Below are 27,697 nucleotides of genomic sequence, written 5' to 3'. Positions count from 1 at the left end.
TCATTTATTGTTATTCCTATGTATAAATTAAAATCCCTCTATTTTAGTCAAGGCTTTCACTGACCCTCAAACACACCATCAAAGCCTTCGTGTCTTTCACTGTCTTGTTTTCCTAGAACAGAATCTCTTTTCCTTTATACTTGCCAAACCCAATCTCTCATTCAAACAGAGTTTAATTCTAGAGTCGCCAGATAAAATACAGTGCATGCAGTTAAATTTGAATTTCAGATAAACAAATAATTGTTTAGCATATGTTCATCCCAAATATTGTGTTTTTATTTGCTAAATCTGGCAACCCAGCACATGCTTCAGCTTCTCCACCTCATCCTTTCTTAGAGTTCCTATGCCGACAGAGTCTTTACCACACCAGTAGGAATGTAATTATATATTTTTAATGTTCTGAAATAAGGATTTTCCATAATTAAAGTTGTGTCATTTATGCTTTCACCACAGTTATATAGAACAAACCTGGCTTTAAATTGTTCACTAAAATTAAAAACGATGACAAAGAGTTGTGAAAGAAACCATGAAAATTATAGCTAACTCTGTTCCCAAAGGATTAAAATTAAATTTTATTTTTCAGTGGTAAAATGCAGATCATATAACTCAATGTGCACACTGTTAATTCTGCCGCCTTGCAGTATTTAAAATGTTGATCCCTACCAAAACTATAGCTCATTTAGGAAGGCATAATGTTATATAAATTGCCATTTAAACAGCAAGACTTTAAGTGTATCAAAAGGTTCCAATTAAGGTCATTAAATGTGGTTGACCAAGGTGAAAAAGCAACCACAAATACAAATTTTACCCTTCCAAGGGCTTATCAGCAGGATACAGCTGCTGTATCAGCCAGAAGAAATATAAGCTTCTAGGGCTTATTTAATTAGGATCAAATGACCTTCAAAATGTGTAAGTTTTAGTAACCAACTTCCAATACCCTTCGGCCATTTAATTTTTGTTTCTGTAACAAACTTAGTTTTATGTTTTACAGGGCTTACTGGGAAGAACTGGACATCCTGGTCCCACAGGAGCAAAAGGTGAAAAGGTACAAAGGAAAAGCCTCACTTACCATCCAAACTGGGGCTTGGAGTGGGAGCAAGATGAGACTCTTCACAGAGAGAGCCATAAAATCAAGCAAAGCCTGAAAGTAGAAATGATGGCAGAGAGTAGCTATTCTTGTAGTGGACTTGGAAGAACATCGGTCCAAAGGTTATTCTCAACATGGGAGATATTTTCCTAGGATAAAAGATAAATAGAACATTGGAACCATAAAACAAAAGTTCAGGCTGGATTCAGGATCCTGGGCAACCATCTATGTGGAAGGATTGAGTGGGGGAGCCTCCTGAAAGGATGCAAGTAATGTGGTGTGAACCAGGGAGTTCCAGCCACAGGGGCAGTCAGTTTTCTATGACAAAATACCATAGACAGAGTGGCTTATAAACAACAAACATTTATGCATATTTCTCTCAGTTCTGGAGTGTGGGAAGTCCAAGACCAAGGTGCTGGCAGAATCGGTATCTGACAGAGTCTGCCTTCTTGTTCATAGATGTCTCCTACTAGCTGTGTCCTCACATAGTAGAAGGGTGACCAAGCTCCCTTGGACCTCCTTTATAAGGGCACTAATCCTATTCATGAAGGCTCCACCCTCATGACCTAATCACTTCCCAAAGGCCTCACCTCCAAAAGCTCCAGACAGCGGGCTGGCTCTCAGGACCAAGATTCTAGTAATCAAAGAGCTTGCAGAGACAGTCTAGAAGTTCTGTCTCTAGACGGTCATGGGGGAAATGTACTGAAGAGCCAGGATAGCTTGTTTCCTGGGGAGATCAGTTATTGGACAGATGGGTTGCCATGGTCAGAAAGGAGGACCAGCAATAGATGAGTCTCAGACAGGACACCACACAGTTTCACATGTTTACTCCATTTAGGATCTAAACAGGCCCTATTGCCCTAGTCCAGGCAGATCCAGCAAGTAAGTGGAATAAGCCTAGCTATTTAGATTGGGGAAATAAGAATCAAGAGTCCACATGAGCCACTCAAGCAGCTTCCACCCACTCATCAGGACACAAGTTCCCTGACCAACGTGGAGCATAATGACATCAAGGAGCAAAGGAATCTCAACACATTTTGAAGGAAACAATGCCTTTATTCTAGATAGTCTCCGCACATTTTTTTCTGATTTTATCCCAAGGAGCTTGCCCAACTCCACCAGCCTTTTTTCTCTGTTCTCTATGGAAATTACTCAGTCATAGACTTGCCTTTGAAGTTAATGGGAATCCCACACTGAGATGAGCTTTGGGGCACAAATGAGAGTGAATATATGACTTTTAATGGTGCCAGAGGCGGAAAAAAAAGGCTTTTCAATAGGCACATATTTTTCCTTGTTTGTTGACTCATTAGAACTATGACATAATTCTTTGAAGGACACTGCCAGTTGTCAGCAGAATATGACATGTCTTAGAGAGATAGCCACCATCAAAGCAGTTTGAGCAAAGCAACTATATGCTTGTTCTTTGTTATATATTCTCAGGCAGAAGCAGTGCAAGAAGAACTTTACAGTTTATTTTTATTGATAAACATACAAACAAAAGATTTTATGATACTTTCGTTACCAAAAATTGGGAGGGTATTGGAATGAAGTCCTTGATTACATTTGTGGGAATGGACTAAAATCCCTCAAAATTCTTGGACATTGTGAGTAGAAATTTTACTCTATCTGAATTCTTTTTTAATTAACCATGTCTTGCCATTTCCTCTGCTACAGAGGGACTTAAAAGATTTTATGAGGCTACTATTTTAAGAGAAAAGCAGAGTTACAGGAAGAACTGCTGAGAGACACCAGAGGGACTTCAGTAGCTCTGCTTATTATGGACCGATAAACATCTATGGTTTGTAAAAATAAAAGTGAAATACATTTTTCAACTTTCAACTTGAATTCATTCTCACAAATTCTATTTTCAGTCTGCTTCTCCTGTAAGACTAAGACTGTTTATATTGTAGTGACCATTTGCTTTAAACAGTGCCATACCACAGTTGCTTCTGTTCAGGGAGATGTATCTGACTAGGGCATAAAGTCAGATATTAATGTAGGAAATGGAGATGAAGTTTCCCTTCTGCAGACACAACACAGGTTGTGATTTTTTCACTTTCATCAAATTATGTTCATGTCCCCTCTGGTTTCCAAAAGATGAAGGTGGTAGAAATGAGGCTCAAAGTTAGGGCTGACTCAGAGCCACAATCCCAGAGCCCACTGCCTGCTTGTAGGAAAGTTCCACATTGGGAGAGTTCCCCCAGCTACACTGGAAGTCCAGGACATAAGCACCTGGGTTGTCTGGCTCCATCTAAAAACAAGCTTCATTTCTAGAGCTCACACTGTGAGAATCTGAATGGGTACGGGAAAAGGCCTTTACCTGTCCTGCGGTCTAGAAATGTATTTCCTTGGTAAAGGAGAGAGCCCAGCTGTATGAGACTACAAGGCTGAAACCTCATGGCAAGTCATATTGATTTCAGAAGACGGCTCTGTGATTAATTTCAGAAGGTAGTTTGTAAACCTGGGGTAGAAACGTCTACGCCGCTGATATTAGTCTATATATCCCTTGCAGGGCAGCCATGGACCCCCCGGGAAACCCGGACCACCTGGACCACCTGTGAGTTGTTCTAGGCTTAAAACTCAAAATTCATATGTTTAGTTAAGACTTTTATAACTCAGAGGTAAGACTACATTTAGATGTTTTCAAAGATAAAAGTGTTCTGAATTTTGTGTATAAATACAAATGATAGCCAATGTAGCTTTAAAGAGACCTGGTTTGTTCCCCCTTTAGTTCAGCCTCAATGTGCAATGCTCAGATTTGCATACTGCGTGTCTCCCCATCTTGGATTTAGGAACCTGAGTTTGTGCTCCGACTCTCCAGTTCCTGCCTTGGGGCCCTTGGGAAAGTCATTCATCTCAGTGTGCTTCATTCACAGAAAAGAGAAGGGCCAGAAAAATAGATCCTTTCCGCTGATGCGAGTTGGTAGAAAATCTGATATTATGCTATATGTGTTCATTCCCATTCATGATGTCTGAGATGCAAGGAGACTCTATTTATGTAGCTCCTAGTGAACAAAAAGTACAAGAGGCATCGATGTTTTTATTATTGTGATTGAGACAGATGCACGCTCCGTCAGGGAAACGGTGGAGCGGAGAGGAGCCTCTCTCCGTGGCAAGTCTGCCCTCATGTGGGGCCACGCTCGAATCGCAGCCGAGCCGAGCTGAGATTCACGCCAAACACCCTTTCCTACCCCACGTCACTGGAATATTTTAATAAACCAAGCTCACCATAGAAAGGGCAGAATTGACCGTGACTTTCTGAAGACAATGAGGATTATTATCAGTCTGTATGCAGTTGCATGCTTTGTACACGTAAATGAAGAGATTAGCACTCTATTTCCTGAACTTGTTTCCTAAATCTGTTCAGCTGTGTTACTGACCTTTTCACTTGACCAGAAAGCAGGACAGAAGGTATTTAGGGTTCAAATCCTAAAATTCACTCCTTCCCCAGTGGGCAGAACAGCAGATATAACATGAGTTCATGAAAGGGACCTATAATTTTATAATGCGCCTAACATATCTTTGTCTTCCCTCTGAATTCTCCAAAACCATCCATCCTGCAAAACACTGATTAAATGTTTTCTTCCCTGGGAAACCTCCTTTGGAAATCTCAGATAAAAATATCCTTTGTCTGTTCAGGACGTAGCACACTAAAATACAGTAGACATTCAGTCACTGTCAGATGAATGAGTTAAATAATGAAGTAATAAATGGATGGAGCGTTTTTCTTCTATCACTAGTGTTTGGAAGATGCATGCAAATTGTCTTCACAGAACACCACTGGCCACCATCATACAGAAACAATGAAAGTGACTTCTTCAACTCTTCAACTAATATGTGAAAACTGCAGAAAGGAAAAGACAGATTTGACTATGATTCTATACAAATGTTTAAAAGGAAAGACAAAAGATCCTAACTAAAATTTTCATATGCAAATTTTTCCTAAATGCTAAAATGTATGATTTTTAAAAACTATAGAATAAGTTCTCCTTTAAGTGTTGGTTACTCTAGGACATGTCAATTTTTTTCAAGATGTTCTTATTCTCTTTTATCCTAAAGAATTTATTTTTGTAGAAACATCCACACAGCATTGTGGATAATGTCATCTCCTCATTTACCTTAATTTTCTATTTGGTATGAAGAGACTGTGGAAAAAAATTACTTTTCAGTAGCCAAATTGTTCCCTATTCACATCTTCATCAGCACTACGGCATTATAGCCTGCAGGTCAGCAGGCTGTAAACAGTTAGTCTAAATTGGCAATTCAGAAACTGAATTTTAATAAGCAAATATTTTCCTCCGAATGCATTAGTGTCTCATCTGTCAAACCTGAACATTAATCAAACCCCAACTGGAAGTGTCTATCTGCTTCAGGTGTAGCTCACACTCCCTTTTCATTTCTTTCCCTGCATTTGCTTTGGAAAAGCTAAAAATTAAAACGTTGTATTATTTTACTTAGAGTATTAAACTCCCTTTGTAAAACAGAAGAGAAAAAAAGTAAAAAATAGAATAGGAATAGTATCATTTGGTAAAATGATAAAATGTAGAGATGCAAAGTACTAACTTTCAAGAATAATTCTGTATCTCACCTCTTTCCTCAGGGTATTCCATTTAATGAAGGAAATGGCATGAGCAGTTTATATAAAATTAAGGTATTTATACTATATTTGTAATTATTTAAAATCCAGTTATAGACTGCTATAAATTCTCATCTTTCTCCTTTTCTTTTCTTTTCATTTTCTTTTGAAGGGAGGTGTGAATGTTCCCAGTTACCCAGGGCCACCCGGTCCTCCTGTAAGTATAGTTTATCGTCAAACACACTTTAGCTGAACGACCACAATGAAAAACAAACAATAAAAACCTCTTAAGTTCACTGAAAACTTCATGTTACAAATATAGCCCAATTTTACAGCAGAAGAAAATAAGTAAAACCAATTATAATGAAATTGAGAAAATGTAAATAGCATTTTTCATGGTGCTGTCACTTTTTTCATTGCAAATCTAAGAACTAAATCAAGGTCCAAGCAATCACTTTTATGAAATTTCCATCAAGTTATATTTTTTCATCTTATTCTTCAAATTCAAACTGTAATTAAAGGAAAACTTGCTAATTTTTGTATATGTATTAAAGCAGATTGGCCAATGGTGTTTCTTATTCTGTAACTTTGCTTTGGTCATTATTTGAAAAATGACTTTCCATGTTTCTCTTACAGGGCCCAAAAGGCGATCCTGGCCCAGTGGTATGAATGTTCCCATGTTTTGTGTCATTTAGAATATTGGTCTTTGTTAAATTTTGAAAGAAAAGCATCAGGCAAAATGGCCTGCCTTCTTAGGTGTTCATCAATTAACATGGTGGTGGTGACAAGCAGGCCACAAAAGGAATGCCAGCAATGTGTTCTCTATTTCTGAGATGCATTAGTTCTGATGTTGTCCCTGCCCTTGAGGTTTGTCTCTTTCCATCAGCATGTTTTAAAAATCATCCTGTGATGGAGGAAGACACATATAAAGCTCTGATAAATGGGACACTTTCTTCTAATAGCCCTCTTCTGATGATTGATTCAATTTTAAGTAGATTGTGGAAGAGAAATACTTACTGGAAAGAAATTCCTTAATATATCTGCCATCTCCCCAACAAAAAAGGAAGGAACTGTTTATTTGCTTTAAATGTCTTAGGCAATTATTCTGCAGGAGATGTCTTTTGTCATAAACCTGCTTATTAGGAGGAATGTATCAGGAGGTTACGCTCAGCATGGAAGGAGATCATGTCCTCCCCCGCCTAAAGGACGATAATTGTTCTCAGCATCTTTCTCAACCATGGAGCCTCACTGTAAAAGTTCTGCCAAATTCAATTAGATGCCTTTTATTGCTGGGCATTTTTTCCTGTCATGTCCTTTTCAAGCATATCCTTCATGTTTCATTTGTGTATCTTTTAACCTTTGGGTATATACTTGAAACTCAAATGTACCTAACGCTGAAATAAATGTTCAAACCACTTTCCATTGCCATGTGAAAAAAATTTAAAGCCTTTTCATTATAGTACAGTTTGTTAAAACTCAATGAATAAATTTTAAATCAGCAAAGGGACAAGTCATAACAAGCAATGTTTTTATGTCTAAAAACATATTTTAAAGAGATGCATTAAAGAGCTGTTTGATTTTATTATTAGGAAATATATATTAAAAGCCAAATTGTTGTCCCCTGAAAGCATTATTTCAACTAGTTAGGATCATATTCTGTAATTCAGAGTGTCCTTTGTTTTACTATTCATGCACTCTGTCTACCCTGTCTTTACCTGAAACCAACTATATGCTTCATTCTAATTTTAATTTTCTTACATCTTGTTGATAAAAAATGTCCTCCTGGTCTTTCCCTCTCATACTCATATGCACAAAACAGCTTCTCTGAGTCATTTAAGAGTACCTAGGCTTCTCACTGACTTTTTGGGAACATTATTTGAAGTTCTTGCATTAATAACTGCAGATTAAGATAAGAACTTTTTAAGTATTATAATAAAGGATAAATTAAAATTTACTGGCATTGACAAGGGGCTGGCAACAAAAATGTAGACCTATTTGAGTAGAATTTGAAGATTAGTCTTCAAATTTCTTAGCTGCAACAAAGGATAAAGAAAACAGATGGAAGCGTGTTCCTTGCTTTTAGAGATGTGAATTAAGAGAGTGAAGCACAAAAACAGAAAACTGCAATCATGAAATTAAATACACGTTTAGTGTACACATTCAGGCTTATCCTAGATAAAATTTTGAAGTTACTCTTTTGGGTTCTCTGTCAGCACCATCCTGCAACTCTCACCTTCTCCCACCATCTGTCCTGTAGGGAAAAATAATAGTTCATGCCAGAGAAATAATCCAGGAATGATAGAACTGTAGATCACAGAGCAAAAACTTGAGAAGTCTTTTTAAGGTGGGAAATTTGCTCTTCCAACATTCTTCAAATCCCATGACAATAGATCTGTCTCGCTATTTCTAATCTTCTCCATAAACCTTTCTAGAGAATATTCCCCTTAATTGAATTTGTTATCTTCTGAGATGCTCCATTTCGTTCCTTTAGTATTCAGTTTATAAGTGATCTTTAATTAAATATTTAATTATTAGCTACTTTCAAGCAATTATTGATTGATTGAGCACCTTCTCTGTCTTAAGGACTGTTGAGAATGTAAACAAAGAGAATCAAAGAGTGTGTTTCCTTTGTCAGCAACCTAGGGACTCTTCTACAGAACTTTATGCAGAACAGAATCTGAACTTTTTTTTTAACCAATTATGAAGTTATATATTAGGGGGCATTTTAAAAGATTTCTGAAACGTAGAAAGCATATCAATTCATATGCTCACTCATTAAATATTCTGTAATAAGGGCAATGTTGTAAATAATAATGAAGTTATATCCTTGGTAATATTTTTGAAGCAGATTAGAATTTGTATGTGAAAATACACTTACATAGAACACAATTTGAAAGCTTCTGTTTCTTCGTGATTATGTCTAAAGCATCCAGTGTCCTAAGAAAATATTTGCAGTGAACATTAGTTTATTAACAAGAAGGCATCAAACAACTCCCCACTTTATCTCTTTTTTAACTTAAAGCCCTAGTGCAAGCTTGTCCAACCCATGGCCCATGGGCTGCATGCAGCTCAGGAAAGCTTTGAATATGGCCCAACACAAATTTGTAAACTTTCTTAAAACATTAGGAGATTTTTTTTGTGATTACTTTAGCTCATCAGCTATCATTAGTGTTAGTGTATTTTATTGGAAGACAATTATTTTTCTTCCATTGTGGCCCAGGGAAGCCAAAATATTGAACACTCCTTCCCTAATGCTTTTTTTGTTAAAAGTTAGCAACTTCTTTCACCACAGTTTCTCCCAATGTGTTCCTTGAGGGTCTACAGGCTCCAGTTAGCCTGGGATCATACACTAGAACATGTAAAGATTTTTTAAAATAGAAAACACTGATCTACCCCCTTCCAGTGACTCATCAACTTGAGCAATAACTTTTAGTGTTATTGGAGATAATGATCCTGGGGTCAACTTCTTAAGCATTCACAATTCTTGTCCAGCTGCAGAGATTACTTAAAGATGATAAACACTGCTTTGAGTATTCCATCTTCATCTACTCTTAAACAGTTTATTCTTATTCTCTGAAAATCTAGCAGCACCAGGTAGCTCACAAATTGGCAAACTTTATTAAAGCCCCATCTTTCATTCTAGTTCTTATTGAAATTGGAGTTATCACTGAGCAGAGGGATTCATCCTGATTAGATTCTCAATCAGAATAAAAATGATTAATCAGAAAATATACCTCTCCAGAGAATAGCTTTCACTCTCAAACTATTTTCAAACACCAAATGCAGTAATACGTTGCTTAAAAACAGGGCATATCATTTCCTTGCTAAATTACACATCAATGTTTGGGGTGGGAAGGTTAAGCAAAAAATATCTTTGCTTTGGAAACCAATGCTTAAAAACATTTTGATTATTGCTCCTGCATTTCTTATGTTCATATTTAACAGGGAGAGCCTGGTGCAATGGGGTTGCCAGGATTAGAAGGATTTCCAGGTGTAAAGGTAAGCACAGAAGTTAGAAATGTGTTCATTTATTCAACATTCAAAATTGTTTACTGAGCACCTAATGTGCCAAAAACTGTTTTAGGTTAGGAATATATAAAGGAACAAAACAGACAAAAATGTATGTACTCATGGGACTTACATTCTAGCAAAAGGATATAGAAACTAAAAGAATAAACATTTTAAAATTACATCTTATTGTTGGGGCTATGGAAAAAAACAAAAAGTAGATTGGGTTAAGGAGGATCAGGAGTGCTGAGGGGGTAGGAGGGCAGTATCTGAGCAAAGACCTGAAGGAAGTGAGAGGGAAAGCCAAGTCCCCTCCAGTCTGGAAGAATAATGTTCCAGGAAGAGGAAACAGCAGGTCTAAAGAGCCCGAGACATAAGATTCCCTGATGTGTATCCAAAGAGACCAGGGGAGGGAGTGAGGGGATAGTCGTAGAAGATGAGGTCAGAGCGGCGGGGGTGGAGGTGAGAAGTGGACTCCTCGTGTAGAGCAGTGCTACTCAATGTACAGCCAGTGGAGAACCAGTGCCAGTCTGCAGACCCTTTGTTATGGGTTCGGTGGCAAGGTTAGTACAGAGACCGAGAGTAAGCACCTAAAAACATGTCCAGTAATTAGTCTAAAATGTCTGGCAAGCATGTGATGGTAGAATTATCTTTGTTCATGATATATTAGAAAATAAATAAGAGATTGCTCTTTTACCGCAGGAAGTTTGAGACACACTAATAAAAAGGCTTAACAGTCATTACAAGGCCTTTATCTTTCACTCTGTGTAAAATGCAGTCATCAGTGATTTATGAGTAGTGGCATGAGGGAACTTGCAGCCAGAGGGTGTGCAAGAGTAGAAGTAGGGAAGCCAGTTAAAAGATATCCAGTAATGTTCCCCTTCCTGAGTCCGAGTGATCTCATTGTTCAGTTCCCACCTATCATGGGGAGGGGGGAGGGGGGAGGGATTGCATTGGGAGTTATACCTGATGTAAATGACGAGTTGATGGGTGCAGCACAGCAACATGGCACAAGTATACATATGTAACAAACCTGCACGTTATGCACATGTACCCTACAACTTAAAGTATAATAATAATAAATAAATTTAAAAAAAAAAAAAAAAAAAAAAAAAAAAGATATCCAGTAATCCAGGTGCCAGTTGATGTTGGCTCAGATCAGAGAAGAAACAGTGGAGACAGTGAGAATGCCTCAATATGGATATATTTTGAAGGTAGCACTGATGGGATTTTCAGATTGATTGGATTATTACAGAATGAAGAGGAGTCAAAGAGGACCCTCAGTTTTATGACCTGAGCAGTTTGCAAAATAGGGCGGACATCGTCTGAAATGAGGACAGCTATGAGCAAGGCCTATTTTGAAGGGGTGGAATTATCAGGAGTTTAATTTTGTGCATGAGACCAAATTTGGAGATATCCGTTAGACAGCAAAGTGAAGGTATTGAGTAGGCAGTATGATATAAAAGTATGGAGTGTGGAAAAGAAGTCTAAGTGGAGATATAAATTTGGCTGTTCTAAGCATAGAGATGCTGTCATAAAGCCGGAAGACTAGATAAGATTACCAAGGGAATGACAATAGAGTTTTTAGAAAGAGAAAAGAGTCAAGGATTGAGCCCCGAGGCCCTCCAGTATTAGGAGATCAAGAAGAAAAGGAGGAAGGAGCAAGGAAGACTAAGAAGTAACCAGGGAGGTAGGAGAAAAACTTGGTATCCTATAATCCAAGAGAGAATAATGAATCAAGGGCAAAGGAGTGATCACCTGTCTCAAATACTGCAGATAGGTCAAGTAGAATGGGGATGGGGCCAGGTAGAAAGATCAAGTATTGAACATTGGATTTAGCAATGTAGAGGTCATGGATGACCTTGACCAGAGAAATTATTATTTCACTATATTGTAGGAGCAACTGTGGACTTGAATGGATTTAAGAGAGAACAAGGAAAGAAAATAGAGACAGCAAGTCAGTATAAATAATGCTCACAGAGTTTTGCTACAAAGGCTAGCAAATAAATAGGCCAGAGGCTACTAGAGGAAGTAGGGTCACCGTTTTATCAGATAGATTTTGAAGATAATAGAAATATCAGACTGCTTATATGCTAAAGGAATGACTCAGTAGAGGGGAAGATGGGGATGATGATGCTGGAGAGAGAGGAGAGAGTGCGCAACCAATGTCTTTAAGTAGCCTAGAGGGGAGGGGACCTAGTGCATATATGGAGGGTTTGGCTTCAGAGAGAATAGTTTATCTACAGTGAAAGGGGAGAAAGCAGAGTATGGGGCAGAGGCTGACAGGTGGGAAGATGTATTGGATGGAGTCTACAAAAGTTGTTTTCTGATTGCTCAAATTTTCTAAGATAAAGAGGAAGCAAGACCATTATCCAAGAGCAAAGTAGGGAAAGAGGTTGGGGATTTAGGGAGAAGGTCCTCTAGGAAAGAGAGAGGGTTCAGGGACCTCAGAAGTGTGATTAGTGCTCAGCTCTAAGGACCCTCTTGAGGTTCATGGTCATGAACAGAAGTGAGACTTCTCAACAAGACTACGTGTGCTGGCAGGGCACAGTGGCTCACGCCTGTAATCCCAGCACTCTGGGAGGCCAGGCGGGCAGATCACCTGAGGTCAGGAGTTCAAGACTAGCCTGGCCAACATGGTGAAACCCCATCTCTACCAAAAATTAGCCAAGCATCGTGGCAGGCACCTGTAATCCTGGCTACTCAGGAAACTGAGGCAGGAGAATTGTTTGAACCCAGGAGGCAGAGGTTGCAGTGAGCCAAGATCTTGCCATCGCACTCTAGCCTGGGCAACAGAGCAAGACTCCACCTCAAAAAAAAAAAAAAAAAACACAGGACTACATATGCTTTTCCAGCCATGTTCAGACATTCAGGTAAAGACACAGAATAGGAGGGGAGTTGGATTTAAACAATGTTCTGCTTTTGACAGATGAGTACTGGAAGGAATAATGGGACAAGACCCTTATTGGCTTATTGGCATGCACAAGGGATTGATTATAACAAGTAACCATGGTATTTTAACTAGGCAAAAAAAGAGGGAGAGGCCATCCAGGGAGTGAAAGATAACAAATGTGTACCATCAATGGATTAGGGTTTAGGGGTTCAAGGTACTCAAAGAGTGAGTTAGAATAATGTGGAATGGTGGTCCAAAGTTGGAACGCATGAAATTGAGATTATGGATGGGCAAAAAATATTTTTATTGACAAAGTGCCAGGTGTAACTATGAAAATAAGAGGCAAGTTTGTTCGACGATAGTGGTTAAGGAATGAGAGGCGTGAGGCATGCAACTATTTCATTGAATGAAAAGTTCTAATATATTAATTTTAAAAATGAAAATTTCATAATTCAAAAGGAACAGAGGGAAATTGATGTGTATTGCCTGTTTATGTCCTTTACCCAATTTTTCTATTAGTTATTTTTTTCTTTTTGAGGATGGTTATGCTTCATATCTTAAAGACATTACTTCTATCTTATGTGTTGGAGTTTTCATCCTAGTTGGTCTTTGCCTTTCATTTTTATGTTGAATCTTATTGTAAATATAACCTTAATGTAGTCAAATCTAACACTATTTTTCTTTATGATTTCTTGTTTTGCTTTTATGCACAAAATGACTTTTACTTTTATTTTCAACCAAGATCAGAGTGTCACTAATATATTCTTTGAACTCTTTTATAGTTTATATTATTTTATTTTTATATAAATCTATGTGGAATTCATATGGGATATAATATAAAGAGAAGAATCAAACTTTTTTCAAAGAAATTATCCAATTATTAGAACTATTTGTTAAATAAAATCCTGTTATAAATGCTAGTCTGTTTCTGATATTTCTGTTATAGTATATTGATATGCTACTTAATCTTATGCCAATATTCCATTATAGCTTTATTTATTATATGTTTAAATGTTGATATTACTAGTATCTCTTTATTATTCATTTTTAATTTTTTTATCCTCTCAAGTTATTATCCCAAGTAAACTTTAGTATCATTTGATCAAACTGCAATTTTGCAAGAATTGCATTAAATTTATAAATTAGTTTAGTTAGCAATGACACCTTTACAACATTGTCTTGCTCTCCAAGAACAAAGCATATCTCTTCATTAAATCAAGCCTTTTATGTCCCTGAGTAAAGTTATGAAGTTTTTTAAATTCAGTTTCTGCCCAATGAAATTGCCATTTTATTATCCCATATATATAGTCGTTAGTATTTTTAGCATTGTCAGCTTTATCTAAAATATCACATCGGCTCTTAAAAGAAGTTGAGTCACTCTGTTGTTCAGAGCAGTTCAAAGGATCTTCTAATTGGCCAAATGAGAACTACAAATCATTAGCTGTAGATCATTTTATTCTAACTCTACATCCAATGAGACAAGGATAGGAAAAGCTTGTTGGAAGACACTCAAAGTGCTTAATCTTTTGAGTAAGAGTAATTATCTTTTGAACATGTGGAATAAAAATATTGACTGATTTTAGCTATAAGTATGTAAAGGGACATTAAAATAGGTCACAGAAATGATAACATCTATGCTTGCTTTCATTAAAACTATTATTTACTTTAGTTTTATGGAAAATAAAAAAGCTGTAACAAGTTCAGCTGGCAATTAGCCACTCAGTTTGCTATTTTTCCATCTACACACTAGCTTCACCCCAGCTAATATCAGTAACACTTATCAGATCCGAAGGAAAGCTTTACCAAATCCAAATTATTATTTGAGAATTAATTTCATAACTAAAGACTTCATTGATGTCATTAAAGTAGCAATATTTTTAAATCCTAACAGGGAGATCGAGGCCCAGCAGGTCCCCCGGGAATAGCAGGGATGTCGGTGAGTTCAGATTATTTCACATAATTTTCACAGGTAAACGGTTCTATCTCCATGATACACCTGTGGCCAGGGATCAAGACGGGCAGGCGAGCATACCATAACTCCCATGGCATTAGGTTCCTAACAATTCTAGTTTCGTAAATAATGCCACCTGTATTTTCCACCTCCAGAATCCTCTATTTCTTAATATTTTTTGTTTGTTTTTTGTCCTCTTTTATTTTCTTCCCAAGCCACTTTCATGGAGGGGAGAGGAAACCCAGTTACTATACATTAATTTATGAGCACAGCTTTGGAGAGTTTATTGTGTTTCTCTATTCTTGTCATATTTCAAGGTTTCTCAGTCTTCAAAAGACAGAGTTCTTATCCTCAGGCATGTACTTCAAGTTCCTTGTATTAAGTTGCAATCTGCCTGAGTTATTCCTTAGCCCGGTGTTATTAGCAGAGCTTTATTGCTGCTAATGTTTCCTCGTAAACTAGCCCTTCAATCCTCTCAATCATTTTTGTTGCTCTCTAGTGTCAAACGTTTTAATCTCATCAAGGTCTTTTCAAATGAATAGGAAGTGCTCCAGGAAAGGCTGAAATTATTTCTCTGAACCCTAGAGATCATTCTGATCTTCATTCATGATGCTTTAATTAAAATTTTGTGGTCATGCTTTATGAATAAGAGGCCATTTATCGTCTTTCTAGGTGCCCCTGCAGGGCAGGTCCAGGATAACATTACAGGAAAGTCAATGGAAACCATGGGCTTGTATCACAAGAAAATAAGAAGATAAGATAAGGGCCCTAAAATCACCACCCACAGTCACCCACTGAGATCTACTGACACCCAGCACCACCCAAAGCCCGGCTCATCACCCACTGCCATCCCACAAAGTACTCAGAGCCACTTTGCTTCACTCCATTAACTTCTAAGTCTAACAACACAAAATAGAGCCTCATCCATCATCTGCATCCTTTGTAGATGATGACATTCCCTTACTTAGCCATTATAGATCAAGTCAAATATGTGTATGACTGTAAAAGTAGCATGAAAATATCTTCTTTGAAAAGCCCTTCCAAATTTTTGATAAAAGGAAGTATTCTTGAAAGTTGACTACACACTTAATTCTATTCCCTCACCACTGCCCCACTCACAGCCATTGCCAGCAACATATTTGGAAATCAGTTTCTGGAAGTGTCCTTAGAGAACCCTTACAACCTGTTCCTCTTATACTCACATCCTGTGATTTGAATTTTTGTTTCCTTGTGACAAAATAAAGCTTAATTTTTTCATTGTATTCACCCAGGTGTGTCTACAAATTACATTTTGCTATTACCCTAAATTAAGCTTATCTTCTAGGAAAAAATACTGGCCACCATCAAAAGTATTTAAAAGACGTGCAACAGTGGCAACAGGCAATCCAAATGAGAAATTCCAAATATGTTTTTCAAAGAGGCAGCATTATTGAGATAAGAGGCTAGCCTGCCACTTAGTTGGATGTCTGAGATCTGATATATTTACTTTAAAAGCAGTTTTCATATGTCATAATTAAAAACATAAACTGACTAGGCACGGTGGATTCACGCATGTAATCCCAGCAGTCTGGGAGGCCAAGCTGGGCAGAACACTTGAGCCCAGGAGTTAGAGACCAACCTGGGCAACATGGCAAAACTCTCTCTGCAAAAAGTGCAGAAATTAGCTGGGCACCTTTAATCTCACTGCTTGGAGGCTGAGGTGGGAGGATCGCTTGAGCATGGGAGGCAAAGGCTGCAGTGAGCTAAGATCGTGTCACTGTACTCCAGCCTGGGCAACAGAGCAAGACCCTGTCTCAAAAAATAATATAAAATAGAAGCATTGACTGACAATTACATAAATAGGAAAGGGTAAAAAATTTACATACTACAAATACGTTCAGTTAAAGATGCATATTTGATTTTTATAACTGGCCCTTCTGTGACTCAGAAGATAAAATCGTTAAAAGAATCTAGAAATAGACTATGGTGATGGCTAGATGACAGTGTGAATGTACTTAGTGCCACTTAAGTGTACACTTAAAAATGGTTTAGAGGGTAAACTTTAGGTTATGTATATTTTACCATGATAAAAAATTTTTTTGAAAAATGGTGATTGTTCTAGTTGAAGCAAGGCTGGGGCTTGCCCACGCAGACACACTGGTCACTCAGCTGATTACCAAGGGGACCCAATCCTGCTCTTCTAGAACAGATCAGTCTATCCCTTTCCAGTATATTCAGGGCTAACCAGGGATTTCCCCTAGAGCTTCTTTCTTTGCCTTTCTCTGAGGATGGCATGTGGGTTTGCAGGAGGAAGTGCCTGTGAGTGCTGGTGGTGGGGTGGTGGGGCTCCTGGTCAGCACGCTCTCCCCTGGATGCTCTGAGTTCTCTGCTGGTCCTACCTGACCTTAGGGATGACTTCCATCAATGTCCCTGATCTCTTCGTCTCAGATCCCAATGCCCGAGCCCTCCATACCCGCCATGTCCCACAGTAAGAATCTTCAGGACATTGGCCTTCTCAGCTCTAACACATCTTCCCACTCAGGCCCCCAACAACTTCAGCACACACAAGCTATGGGGACCCAGGGATGCTCTCTCTAACTCTCTGTCTGCCTAGCTTTGCCACTCAGCACCGTATCTGTACCTATGGAGGGATCTTCTTCCAGAATTCTAAGCAGCAAGTTGGAAAAAGCCCATTTCTTTTCATATTTCTCCAAAACCTACTTGGCTTTCTCAGGTCTCAGCCCCACACCTACATCCCACGTCGTCTGTCTTTCCCAGCCACATTAGGTCCAAGGGACAGGAGGTGGTTCCTTCTCAGAGGCAACCCCACAAGCCTCGCCTGCACACTTGGGCCTTGTGTGCTTTCAGTCTCCACTGGACCATCTGCCCCTCTCATCCCTTCCTGTGGTCTGTCTGCTCCAGGATCAGTCGTCCAAGCCACGGTGTAGTGACACAAACTAATCTGTTTCTTTTCCTGCGAACAAAACATGGCTTTTCAAATCAAACATGATTTTTTCAGGTTGTCTTACTATGAACTTAAAAACTGTCTTGTGAAACTCAAAGCCTAGAAAAAAAACTTCTTTGATGCTTTGTGCGCATTTCTCCACTCCCAAAGTAAAGAGGAGCTGCCAGGAAAATAAGCAGAAGAGGGATTTCCAATAGTGATGATACTTTGGGCTAATATTTTCAAAAGTATTCTCCTCTCCTACTCTCCACCATCCACACAAATATGTATTTAAAGAACTGCACCCCAGTCTGAAACTTACGGCCTGTGGAGTTGACTGTATGTTCCCCAGACTCTGTCCCCTTAGAAATGCCACTTTATTTATTTATTTATTGAGACGGAGTCTCACTCTGTCACCCAGGCTGGAGTGCAATGGCATGATCTCAGTTCACTGCAACCTCCGCCTCCCAGGTTCAAGTGATTCTCCTGCCTCAGGCTCCCGAGTAGCTGGGATTACAGACATGAGCCCCCATGCCTGGGTAATTTTTGTAATATTTTTAGTAGAGACAGGGTTTCACCATGTTGACCAGGCTAGTCTCGAACTCCTGACCTCAAGTGATCCACTCACCTCGGCATCCCAAAGTGCTGGGATTCCAGACGTGAGCCACCACACCTGGCTAGAAATGCCACTGGAGAGCATCATCCTTGGGAGCACTTTAAACTCAATTGGGGTTGGGGGAAGAGAAGCGTATGGTGTCGTTCAGCAATTTGGCTCCTAACATTTCTCTTCAATTGCCTTGCCAGGGGAAACCTGGAGCCCCAGGGCCTCCAGGAGTTCCAGGGGAACCGGTGAGTTGGCAGTTGCTTTCATGACAGTTGTACTTGTGTTGTACTTGCATGCAGTTTTAAAACATTTCTTGGCAATTAATTTTTGTCCGTGGATGTGTTTATAGGGTGAGAGAGGACCTGTTGGAGATATAGGTTTCCCTGGACCAGAAGGACCCTCAGGAAAGCCAGTAAGTACTTCTTACTATTTGAAATATGCTACTTAGAGAAATGCTCTAACATTATCTCCTCATCTACCACCTCAGAAATTCTGAGATTTGAATAAGCAGTTTCTAAGAACTAAGAAGATTGTGCAGATGGATTTTTGATGGCATGGGCGGAAGTTCTCACTGAGTTTCCTAGATCTGTGTGTGGTATCTTTATGTCTTAAACAGTGTTGAAAACGGTGAGAGTTTTAAGTGTCAGGAAATCTGACTCATTATTTTTTAAGCCTAATGTTTTCAACAGACTTAAAGAAAATATAATGGCCTGTCACGTCCTAAAGTATAAAGAAAGCAAAGACTTATAGATGTAATACCTGTATGTTAAGCCAAATCCCAAAGTAGAAGTTATTTTCTCAAATTTCCTCCTTTGTATATAGGCCTTGTTTTCTTACACTTTCCTAAATCACTACTGGTGAATGTCTCATCCCCTTATGTCCTAAAAGAGCTCTTGGTTACTGATCTGTGGTGTTGATGTGACATTGTAATAATCATTCTGACTAATTCAGTCACATAAATTCATCTAGTCACTGCTGTTTGCTGAAAATGTGTGGGCCTTTAGCGAGGGGATCTAAGATGAATAAAACACACCTCACTCTCGGAGTTACGCTTTATAGAAGGTCACTGCTGATTTATTTGCTGTGGTGTGTACGGGAAAGAAGGCGAGGTGAACAAGCAGCACAGAATTCAAGAGGCCAGTTCGGCACCTCTGTGAAACCTTCAGGGTTGGTGGCCACCATTTCCCCACAGAAGACAACATGGAGAAAATGCAATTTAGAGTCAGGAAGATCTGGGTCTGAATTACGGCTCAAAGGATTTTATGAGTCACTTAAGTGCCATGACATATGGAAAGCATTTCCAGTGCCTGGCTATGGGAGGTACTCAATAATATTAGTTTAATTCACTGCCCCCTCTTACCTCATCATTCCCATCCCCTGCAAGGCATATCATTAAAGCCTGCCATTGAGTGCCTAGGAGATTATGCAAAAAGCAATTCGTTCATCACCAGATATTTCTTGAACACCTCCTACATGCTAGGCACTGATCTAGGTGCTAACAACTCATAGCTTTTGCATTCTAGTATAGGAAAACGGATAAAAACAACACACACACACACACACACACACACACACACAGTTTCAAGTAGAGGAAGGTATAAGTAAAATAAAGCTCTGGAATATTCAAATAGTGAGCTCAGAGAAGATTTGCCTGCAATTTGAGCAGAAACCTGCATAAAGTGAGAAGTCAAGCCATGGGACGGTCAGGGGACCATTGTCTCAGGAAAAAGAAATGGCTGGGAGAGAAACGAGCCTGATGAGGTCAAGAACCTCATCAAAAGGCATGAAGTCAGGAACGAATGAAGTGAAGGAAGAGTGGGAAACATACGGAGGGAGATGTAGGCAGTGGCCAGACCATGAAGAACTTCCAAGCCAGGGAATGAAGTTGGGATTTCATTTGAAATATGATGGAAATCCACTGGAGCTTTTGTAGCAAAGAATGAAAATGATTGAACATTTTCAGGATCACTCTGACACTGTGTGGAGAGTAGGCTGTAGGGAGCAGGGTAGAGGAAGACAGAGCAGTAAGAAAACATCTCCATCGTCTCCACAAGAAGTAATGACAGTGGGAACAGCCATGAGTAGAGGAACTTAGGATGTACATTGAAGGGAGAGACAGCAAGCAAGAAAACTTGCTGGTAGACTAATCTAGCAAAGTGTGAGGGAAAGAGACCAATCACAGCTGTGGTGTAGGGTCTGAGCAACAGTGTGAGAGTGCTGCTGTTTGGTGAAATGGGGCAGACTGAAGGTAAGTAGGTGGGTTTGGGAGGGAGAGCCAAGAGTTCTGTTTTGGATGTGTTCATGTTGAAGCACTAGTAGATATTCAGGTGGAGATGTCAAGTACACAATGAATATTTAGGAGAGGCCAGGATTGGGGACACCAATTAGGGTATCTAAACCTGAGCCTGGAAAAGTGGAGTCACTGTGGATAGTAAGGGAAGAGAGCACTTCAACTGTTAGGAAGAGGACCCAACAAAGAAGGCTAAGAAACTGCAGCCAGAGAGACCGGAAGAAAATCAGGCAAGTGAGGTTTCCTGGATGTCAAGTGAACTGTTTTAAGAGAAAGGAGAAAGGAGTGATCAACAAACAGATAAGTAACATGAGGGCTGACAATTCTCTACTGCATTAGAAATGTGGAGGTCATTGGTGGGAGAGATCACCGCATTTTAGTATCTTGGTAAGAATGATCCAGTTGAGAGAGAAAAATTTGATGACAAAGGAGAGTGAAGACTACTTTGAGTAGAACTGGTATACTCACAAGTGGGAATGGTCTTAACTGGGAACAGGGGCATGTCACCCTTCCTAACTGTGGGGTGTGGGGGTGCCAAAGTTGGGGTGCAAATCCATGAAGATTGATGCAACTGGTGGAGTGATGGTGAGAGGGGTATTTTTGTTTATTAGTGAAAGAAGAATGGAGGTCGTCCAAGTGTGAGGAGTGGGGAGGTGATGATGGAGGTTGGAAGAGACAGGAAAATGTGTGAAAGAGTACTTCTGGAAAGATAGAAGGGGAGTCAAATTGAGAAATACAGTAGGATGACCTGGTAATGCTGAGGGGGCTGCTTGCAATCTGCTGTTGTACATTTAGGTTGGAACAAGCAAGCAAAGATACATGGTTTTCTTCAGCCACTCTGCTGCTCAGATGCAGACGTGAGGTAGGCAGAAAGTTGGATGTACTCAGGAATGGGGCTCTGCCAGATGAATGAAATGAGGGTAGAGAGGAGCAAATACATATGAGTTATTGTAAAAATCTCTGACAGCAGGGCTTCCCTGCGGATAGAAAGTAACACCTTCCTATACAAAAGAGAACACTCATGATAGTCTTTGATAAATTACTGGAGACAAAAAACAGGTTATAGGGTTACTTCTTTTCTTATATTGTTACCAAAAACATGGACTACATTTTTACACTAGATTTATCTTCTTTTATTCAAGTGACACAGCTGTTTCTTTCACATCCTCTCCTTAATCAGCTTTATCTTTGTTCCTCGTGTGTCTGAATGTAATAAATTCTTTGAACCATACACTTCAGGTAACATGTTCTTAGTTAACGTACTCTCAATAATTCCCAGGATGGTTCAGAAAGGTTGGCGAACTATGGTTGGGTTGTCAACTGTGACAGATTTCAGCGTAATTTATAGCAGTTCTTTGCAGTTCCATCCCACAGAATCCATTCCAGCACAATAAAAGTCCCTCGGGCTTTTAGAGGAGCATGTCCATGCAATTGCCTGCTGGCTAAGAAATCGTATTCTTCACCTTGATCTTCCTCTTCAAATCAGATCTCAAAAACACACCTGCTGTTGGGCCCTAGGTATTTGATTTGACCTCAAATACTTTTCCTTCTTATATCTCCCAGCCAATAGTTCTCTCGGTCTTAAAATCTTTAAGCAGGACTAGGCTTCATTATCACTTCTAGAACTCCCTATTAAAGTTCAAGAAACTTCCAGTTTTCTAATAAAAAGTAACTATTTAATACTGCCAAAAACCATGATTATACATTTCTTGCTTTTCTTTCATATTCCTGACTGAAAAATAACAATTTCTGACAGTTTATTTCATAGTACAATCATACTCTGGCCATGTTATGAAATTTCCCCAGCAGCAACTGAGACCATTGACTGAGAATGATACTCTGTGCTGGAAAACCTGTTAGAAGGTAACAAAAATGTCATACTCCAGCCACCTATGCCATGAGACACCTTCTTATTTCTCAGGATGACCTAACAGAAAAATAAAAAAGGAAAATAATCTTTGTTCACTATTTATAGAGGACCATGCATTTTTCATGTTATTTCACTTAATTCTTAGTTTTAAGGTTATTTATTTTCCTCACTAGTGAAGAGGCTGATGCTATTGAGGTTAAGTAAATTGCCCAAAAAGGTTAATGGGACTAGTAAGTGACAGAGTCAGAATCTGAACTCAGGACTGTCTGATTCTATCTATTTGTTTTCCATTTTACCATCTTGCTTTACCAACCTCTCAGTAGAAATATGATTAAGGAACTGTCCTTGAAACTTTACTCTTTTGTTGTGTTTAACTATGTTAATGCAGAATTAGAAATATTAATCCTTTTTTTCTTTATAGGGAATAAATGGAAAAGATGGAATACCAGGTGCTCAGGTATGGGAAATATAATTTAAAATAAAAATTATAATGGATACTGCATCCAGAATACCTACCAACATTTAGATCAATCAGACTGATGAAAAATCTTGGCAAGAAGTGATTTTCATGTTGGTATCTCTTTTTCAGGGCATCATGGGTAAGCCTGGAGACAGAGGCCCCAAAGGAGAACGTGTATGTATATTACTATTGTGATTTTTATGCAAGTCTGTTACAACTGTCCCATCATTTGAGTCACACAATTATGTGTGTAGACCCCTGCAAATCACCAAATCTATAAAGGCTAGGGTGTAGGTGATCCAAGATCTCTAGTAGATATTAAATATGACAAAGGACTCAGAGCAAGTTATATGGTTACATCTATGTAGTTGGCCTTTGTACCCAGCCAAGTATACTTTGCTATTTAAATTAGGAAAGCTTTATTATCCTCCTGTCTCAGACATATATCTCTACTATAACCATCACCCATATTCTTTTTATCTAGAGTAAGGTTTCTCAACCTCAGCACTGTGATTATTCAGGGACAGATAATTGTTGTGGTTGGCTCTTTTGGAATTGTAAAATGCTTAGCAGCATCCATGACCTTCATCCACTAGATGCAGTAGCACCACCATCCCTCCAACTGTGACAACCAAAAGTGTCTCTGGACATCACCAAATGCTTCTTGGGAAGCAAAATCACTGCAACTGAGAGCTGCTGACATACAGAAAAACTAAGTAGAGTAAAGAAGGTGGTGTGAGGGGTTACAGAAATGGAAAGGGTAACTGAAAGTATAGTGAAGTTACTAGTAATGCCAATTATGTTATATGTTTTTGTGTTATTTGGAGCGTTAATGTCATTATTGCAATTTCTCTTTATTTCCTTTAATGAACCTCAACATTTTCTAGTAGAATTAATTTCTACTAGAATTAACTTCTACTACAATTAATTTCCACTAGAATTAATAGAATTAATTTCTAGTAGAGTCATGCCACTGCAAGAAGTTACTCAAACATTGTTACTCAGTGTAATTCTATTAAGGGTTGCTATTGTATGTGAGTGTGGGCACATATGTTTGTATACTGGTGTCTAGTTTGCTAACTTTTATTTATTATTGTACAAGTCATCCATAATAACTGAAGGAAATGTGAAAATATAGATGATGTAAATTTAAAAGGAAATTTTAAAAATCTACCTTATCCCACTACACAGAGATAAGCCCTGTGATATTTGGACGTATTTCCATCTCTCTCACTCTAATACATAATATACACATATATTTATATGTATTAATATAAACATATACTTTTCCAAAAAGGAGCTTATACTGTCTTGTAAGTGACTTTTTTCACCTAATAATATACATTGATTATGTTGTCTTGTCTGTAAATATAAATCTGTATCTGCCTTTTAATTGCTGTATGTTATTCTACTCTTTGACCATACCTTATTTCACTTACCTGGTCTGCTGGGCATTTGGATTCCTTCTAGTTGTCATAATAATAAACATCACTACAACAAACATCTTTGTACCTAACTTATAAAATAATTTTAATATGTTGAAGATTGCATTTATCTTGCACATGATCAGAATATTAATTATTGATCAAAGTGTGCTAATATTTTTTCTAGTCATCTCAGAAATGTCTCCAAATGTGAGCTGGAGTGAGACTTGTATGCAGATATATTTTTATAACTAAGACAGTAGCATTGATACTAGGCCCAACTGCTTTTATTTCTTTCCACATGGCTTCTTTCTATATCAGATTCTATGATCACATAAATCTCTGTAACTGTTCATTTATTTTTATTTTTTAAGTCAAGAGAAATAGAGTTTGGCCTTCTGCAGAGTAGTCATAGTTAAAAGAATAATATAATGAGATATAGGGCAGCTTCAAGCATCATTCCATCATATTTGGTGTGAGGATCACCTCCTGGAGTTATGCAACTGAATATTTGAAAATTTATTACTGAAGCAACTGCCATGATCCGTCTCTCTCTCTCTCTCTCTCTCTCTCTCTCTCTCTCTCTCTCTCATTCTCTCTTGCACAAACACATACAGTAGTAGACACATTCCAGGATAAAAAACAGCATCAAGCAAACTTCATATCAGATTTAGTCACATCTAATATAATATTTTACTGATTAATTATAACATCTTGTTCAGCTGATTCTTGTTTTATGTTTTGTTTTCTTTTTAAGACAGAGTTTCGCTCTTGTTGCCCAGGCTGGAGTGCAATGGTGTGATCTCGGCTCGCCACAACCTCCACCTCCTGGGTTCAAGCGATTCTCCTGCCTCAGCCTCCTGAGTAGCTGGGATTACAGACATGTACCGGTACACCTGGCTAAATGTTTTGTATTTTTAGTAGAGACGGGATTTCTCCATGTTGGTCAGGCTGGTCTTGAACTCCCGACCTCAGGTGATTTGCCCGCCTCAGCTTCCCAAAGTGCTGTGATTACAGGCATGAGCCACCGTGCCCAGCCCAACTGATTCTTCTATAGTTCATTTATACTATCAAGTAAATGATCTCAGTGACATCCTCCCCCCAGTCACCTGCTTTGATCTTTTCAATGGCTCTCCCTTCTCACCTTCCTGTGGGTATATATTTAGGGCACAGGGATCACACTCACGTGCACACACACACAAACATGCACACACATGCACATGCATACAAGTGTAAAGCACAAATACAGAAAACAAACCTGAAGCGTCTAATAAAGACGAAACAAATGGGAAAGCCACGGGTGGGGAGAGCACATGATTTAGGAGAGATTTTGAGTGTCCTGAAGTTTTTTTAAGTGAAAAGTCTCAGTAATGAGATCCTCTTGGCAATCTTCCTTTATCATTGCAAAGGAGACCCAGACCTCAAGTGATAGCTGGTATTGACACTCAAAACTGCCATCATCCTAGATGGGCAACCAAGTACAACTAACATTCTCACTATATTTTATATGTTAAGTACTGCCAAGGTGCCAGGCATTGTTCTGAGCACTTTACTTGGGTGAATTCATTTAGTTCTGAAAATAGCCCTATTTAATGGATACTATTAATATGCCCCTTTGTAGGAGGGGAGGCTAGGACACAGAGAGTTTAAGTTATTTATCCAAGGCCCAACAACTAATAAGTGCCAGTATGAATCCAGAACTTTTGCTCTCAACTATAGCTAATGCTAGAAGAGATTATTCTTTATTATTTTTTTTTCCTTAACAGGGTGATCAGGGGATTCCAGGAGACAGAGGCCCACAAGGTGAACGGGGAAAACCAGGCCTTACAGGCATGAAGGGGGCCATCGGTCCTATTGGTCCACCAGGAAACAAGGGCTCAATGGGATCCCCTGGCCACCAAGGCCCTCCAGGCTCTCCTGGCATCCCTGGCATTCCGGTAAGTAGTGCTAAGAGCTTCAGGGCTCCTGACTTGTACTGACCATGTATCCTTTTTACAATGAAAGCAATGATAATGCCTTTCAAATAAATAAAACAAACCTAAACTGGTCCCTGTGAGGGCAACAATAGCTGTCATTTAAAGTTATGTGCCAGATCCTCTACTAAGCACTTACTATACATTACCTCATTTGATCTTCATAATCATTCTGGAAGGATTGGTATCCTTTTCAGCCGACTTTTATAAACGCATAAAATGAGTATTGACTTGCCCAAGGTCACAGATTTATTAAGTGGATCAGACCCAGGTCTGGATGGCTTCAAAACCGTGCTTTTAAATACAGGTATTATCTCTAATGTCTCCTTACACTACACAGAAACCACATATGCCTGTTTCATACTGCTATGAAACGTGTCCGTTTCATACTCTATTTTGTTGACTATCAGAACAACAAATCTGCCATGAGTAGTGCTTTGAAGTAGAAACCACTTAGGCCAAGAGTGTTTAGTGAAGGAAGCCCATATCTTTATTAATCCTCAAGAGGAGTGGTGAGTGGCTATTCTGCAGAGGAATTTAATCTGAAAATATCCATGTTAGGAAGAAAGGAGGGTCCTGAAGTGAAGTAGGGCAGTTAAAGACACATTCTCCTCAGATAATCAACCAATACCAGATATAAAGCAAAACTGAGTTTTCACACAGTTTTCATACTTTATTTCTGCCCACTCTCCTGAAACTCTACTTCAATAAAGCCTGTGTAACTTCAGCTCTCGGCGTTGTGTCAGTAATTGGTATTAGATGCATTAACTAAAGTTCATTAATGAAATAGAACATTCTTGGAATTATTCTGTCCTACAGGAATCATCACTTTATAAGCCCGTCACATTGGATTGTTTTTATTTTTATTTTTTGGCTTTCTAAGTCAGTTTGTTGTTACAAATGAACTAGCACCATTGTGTTAGGGAACCCCACAACAATATTGTTATCACATATCTACACACAGACAGGATAGAGGAATTTTCAGCGAAGAGTGATGAGGAACCTACCCAGGAATGTTTATAAATTAAGGCTCACTATCTAATTAGGCTCTGCTTCATTCTTAAATTCATATTGCGTGGCGATTTTCCATAGAGCTTCCAACTCTCTCATCTGACCATCTTCTGTTAGGGTTTTTGTTCATGTATATATCTCAAAGTGGATAGTTGGCAGTGGGGCTTATTGCCTTTGTCACAACCTCCAATCTTCAACATATTGTCTTTAATGCCACACATACACCCCTGGATAATAATCACCAACTATGAAGAGTAATAAAATACTTTGAAATTCTAACCATCAAGAAAAAAATAATAACTCTTTTAAAAATATCAAGGTATTATAATAAAACATTACTGTTATAAATGTTAGATTCTTTGTCAAATGCATGTGGATTTACTTCAACAGGTGGAAAATTCAGCTGACATTATTTGCCTGCTTCCTTTTACCAGATCCCAATTAAGAAAAGAAAATTACTTAATACCTATATACTTGCAATGTGTAAGTTACAGAATAAACTTTATGATGAAATGGGTAAAGCTTGCTTTTATCCCATGAATACAACATTTTTGAAAATAATCCAGCATACTTGCAGTTCTGTTCCAGGTTGTCTTCCTTTGAAAATACATTGTATCAGTTAGACAT

The 27,697-nt window shown here is 38.7% G+C and overlaps 1 protein-coding gene across 4 annotated transcripts in view; it reads left to right on the top strand.

Annotated features, from left to right (window-relative positions):
- Positions 1-27,697, top strand: part of COL19A1 (collagen type XIX alpha 1 chain) — a 329,196-nt gene that overhangs the window by 279,411 nt on the left and 22,088 nt on the right. For all 4 annotated transcript variants that reach the window (XM_065543865.2, XM_005552609.5, XM_065543866.2 and 1 more), the window contains exons 36-47: positions 992-1,045; positions 3,600-3,644; positions 5,688-5,738; positions 5,836-5,880; positions 6,300-6,326; positions 9,609-9,662; positions 14,456-14,500; positions 18,243-18,287; positions 18,392-18,454; positions 22,624-22,659; positions 22,792-22,836; positions 25,853-26,023. In XM_065543865.2, coding sequence (XP_065399937.1) covers positions 992-1,045; positions 3,600-3,644; positions 5,688-5,738; positions 5,836-5,880; positions 6,300-6,326; positions 9,609-9,662; positions 14,456-14,500; positions 18,243-18,287; positions 18,392-18,454; positions 22,624-22,659; positions 22,792-22,836; positions 25,853-26,023 — 681 coding nt within the window. The remainder of the gene's footprint in view (positions 1-991; positions 1,046-3,599; positions 3,645-5,687; positions 5,739-5,835; positions 5,881-6,299; positions 6,327-9,608; positions 9,663-14,455; positions 14,501-18,242; positions 18,288-18,391; positions 18,455-22,623; positions 22,660-22,791; positions 22,837-25,852; positions 26,024-27,697) is intronic.

Source organism: Macaca fascicularis, chromosome 4 (genome assembly GCF_037993035.2).
Source record: "Macaca fascicularis isolate 582-1 chromosome 4, T2T-MFA8v1.1".
NCBI lineage: Eukaryota > Metazoa > Chordata > Mammalia > Primates > Cercopithecidae > Macaca > Macaca fascicularis.
The sequence above is the reverse complement of the archived record's forward strand: the minus strand, read 5'-3'. Positions and strand labels throughout refer to the sequence as shown.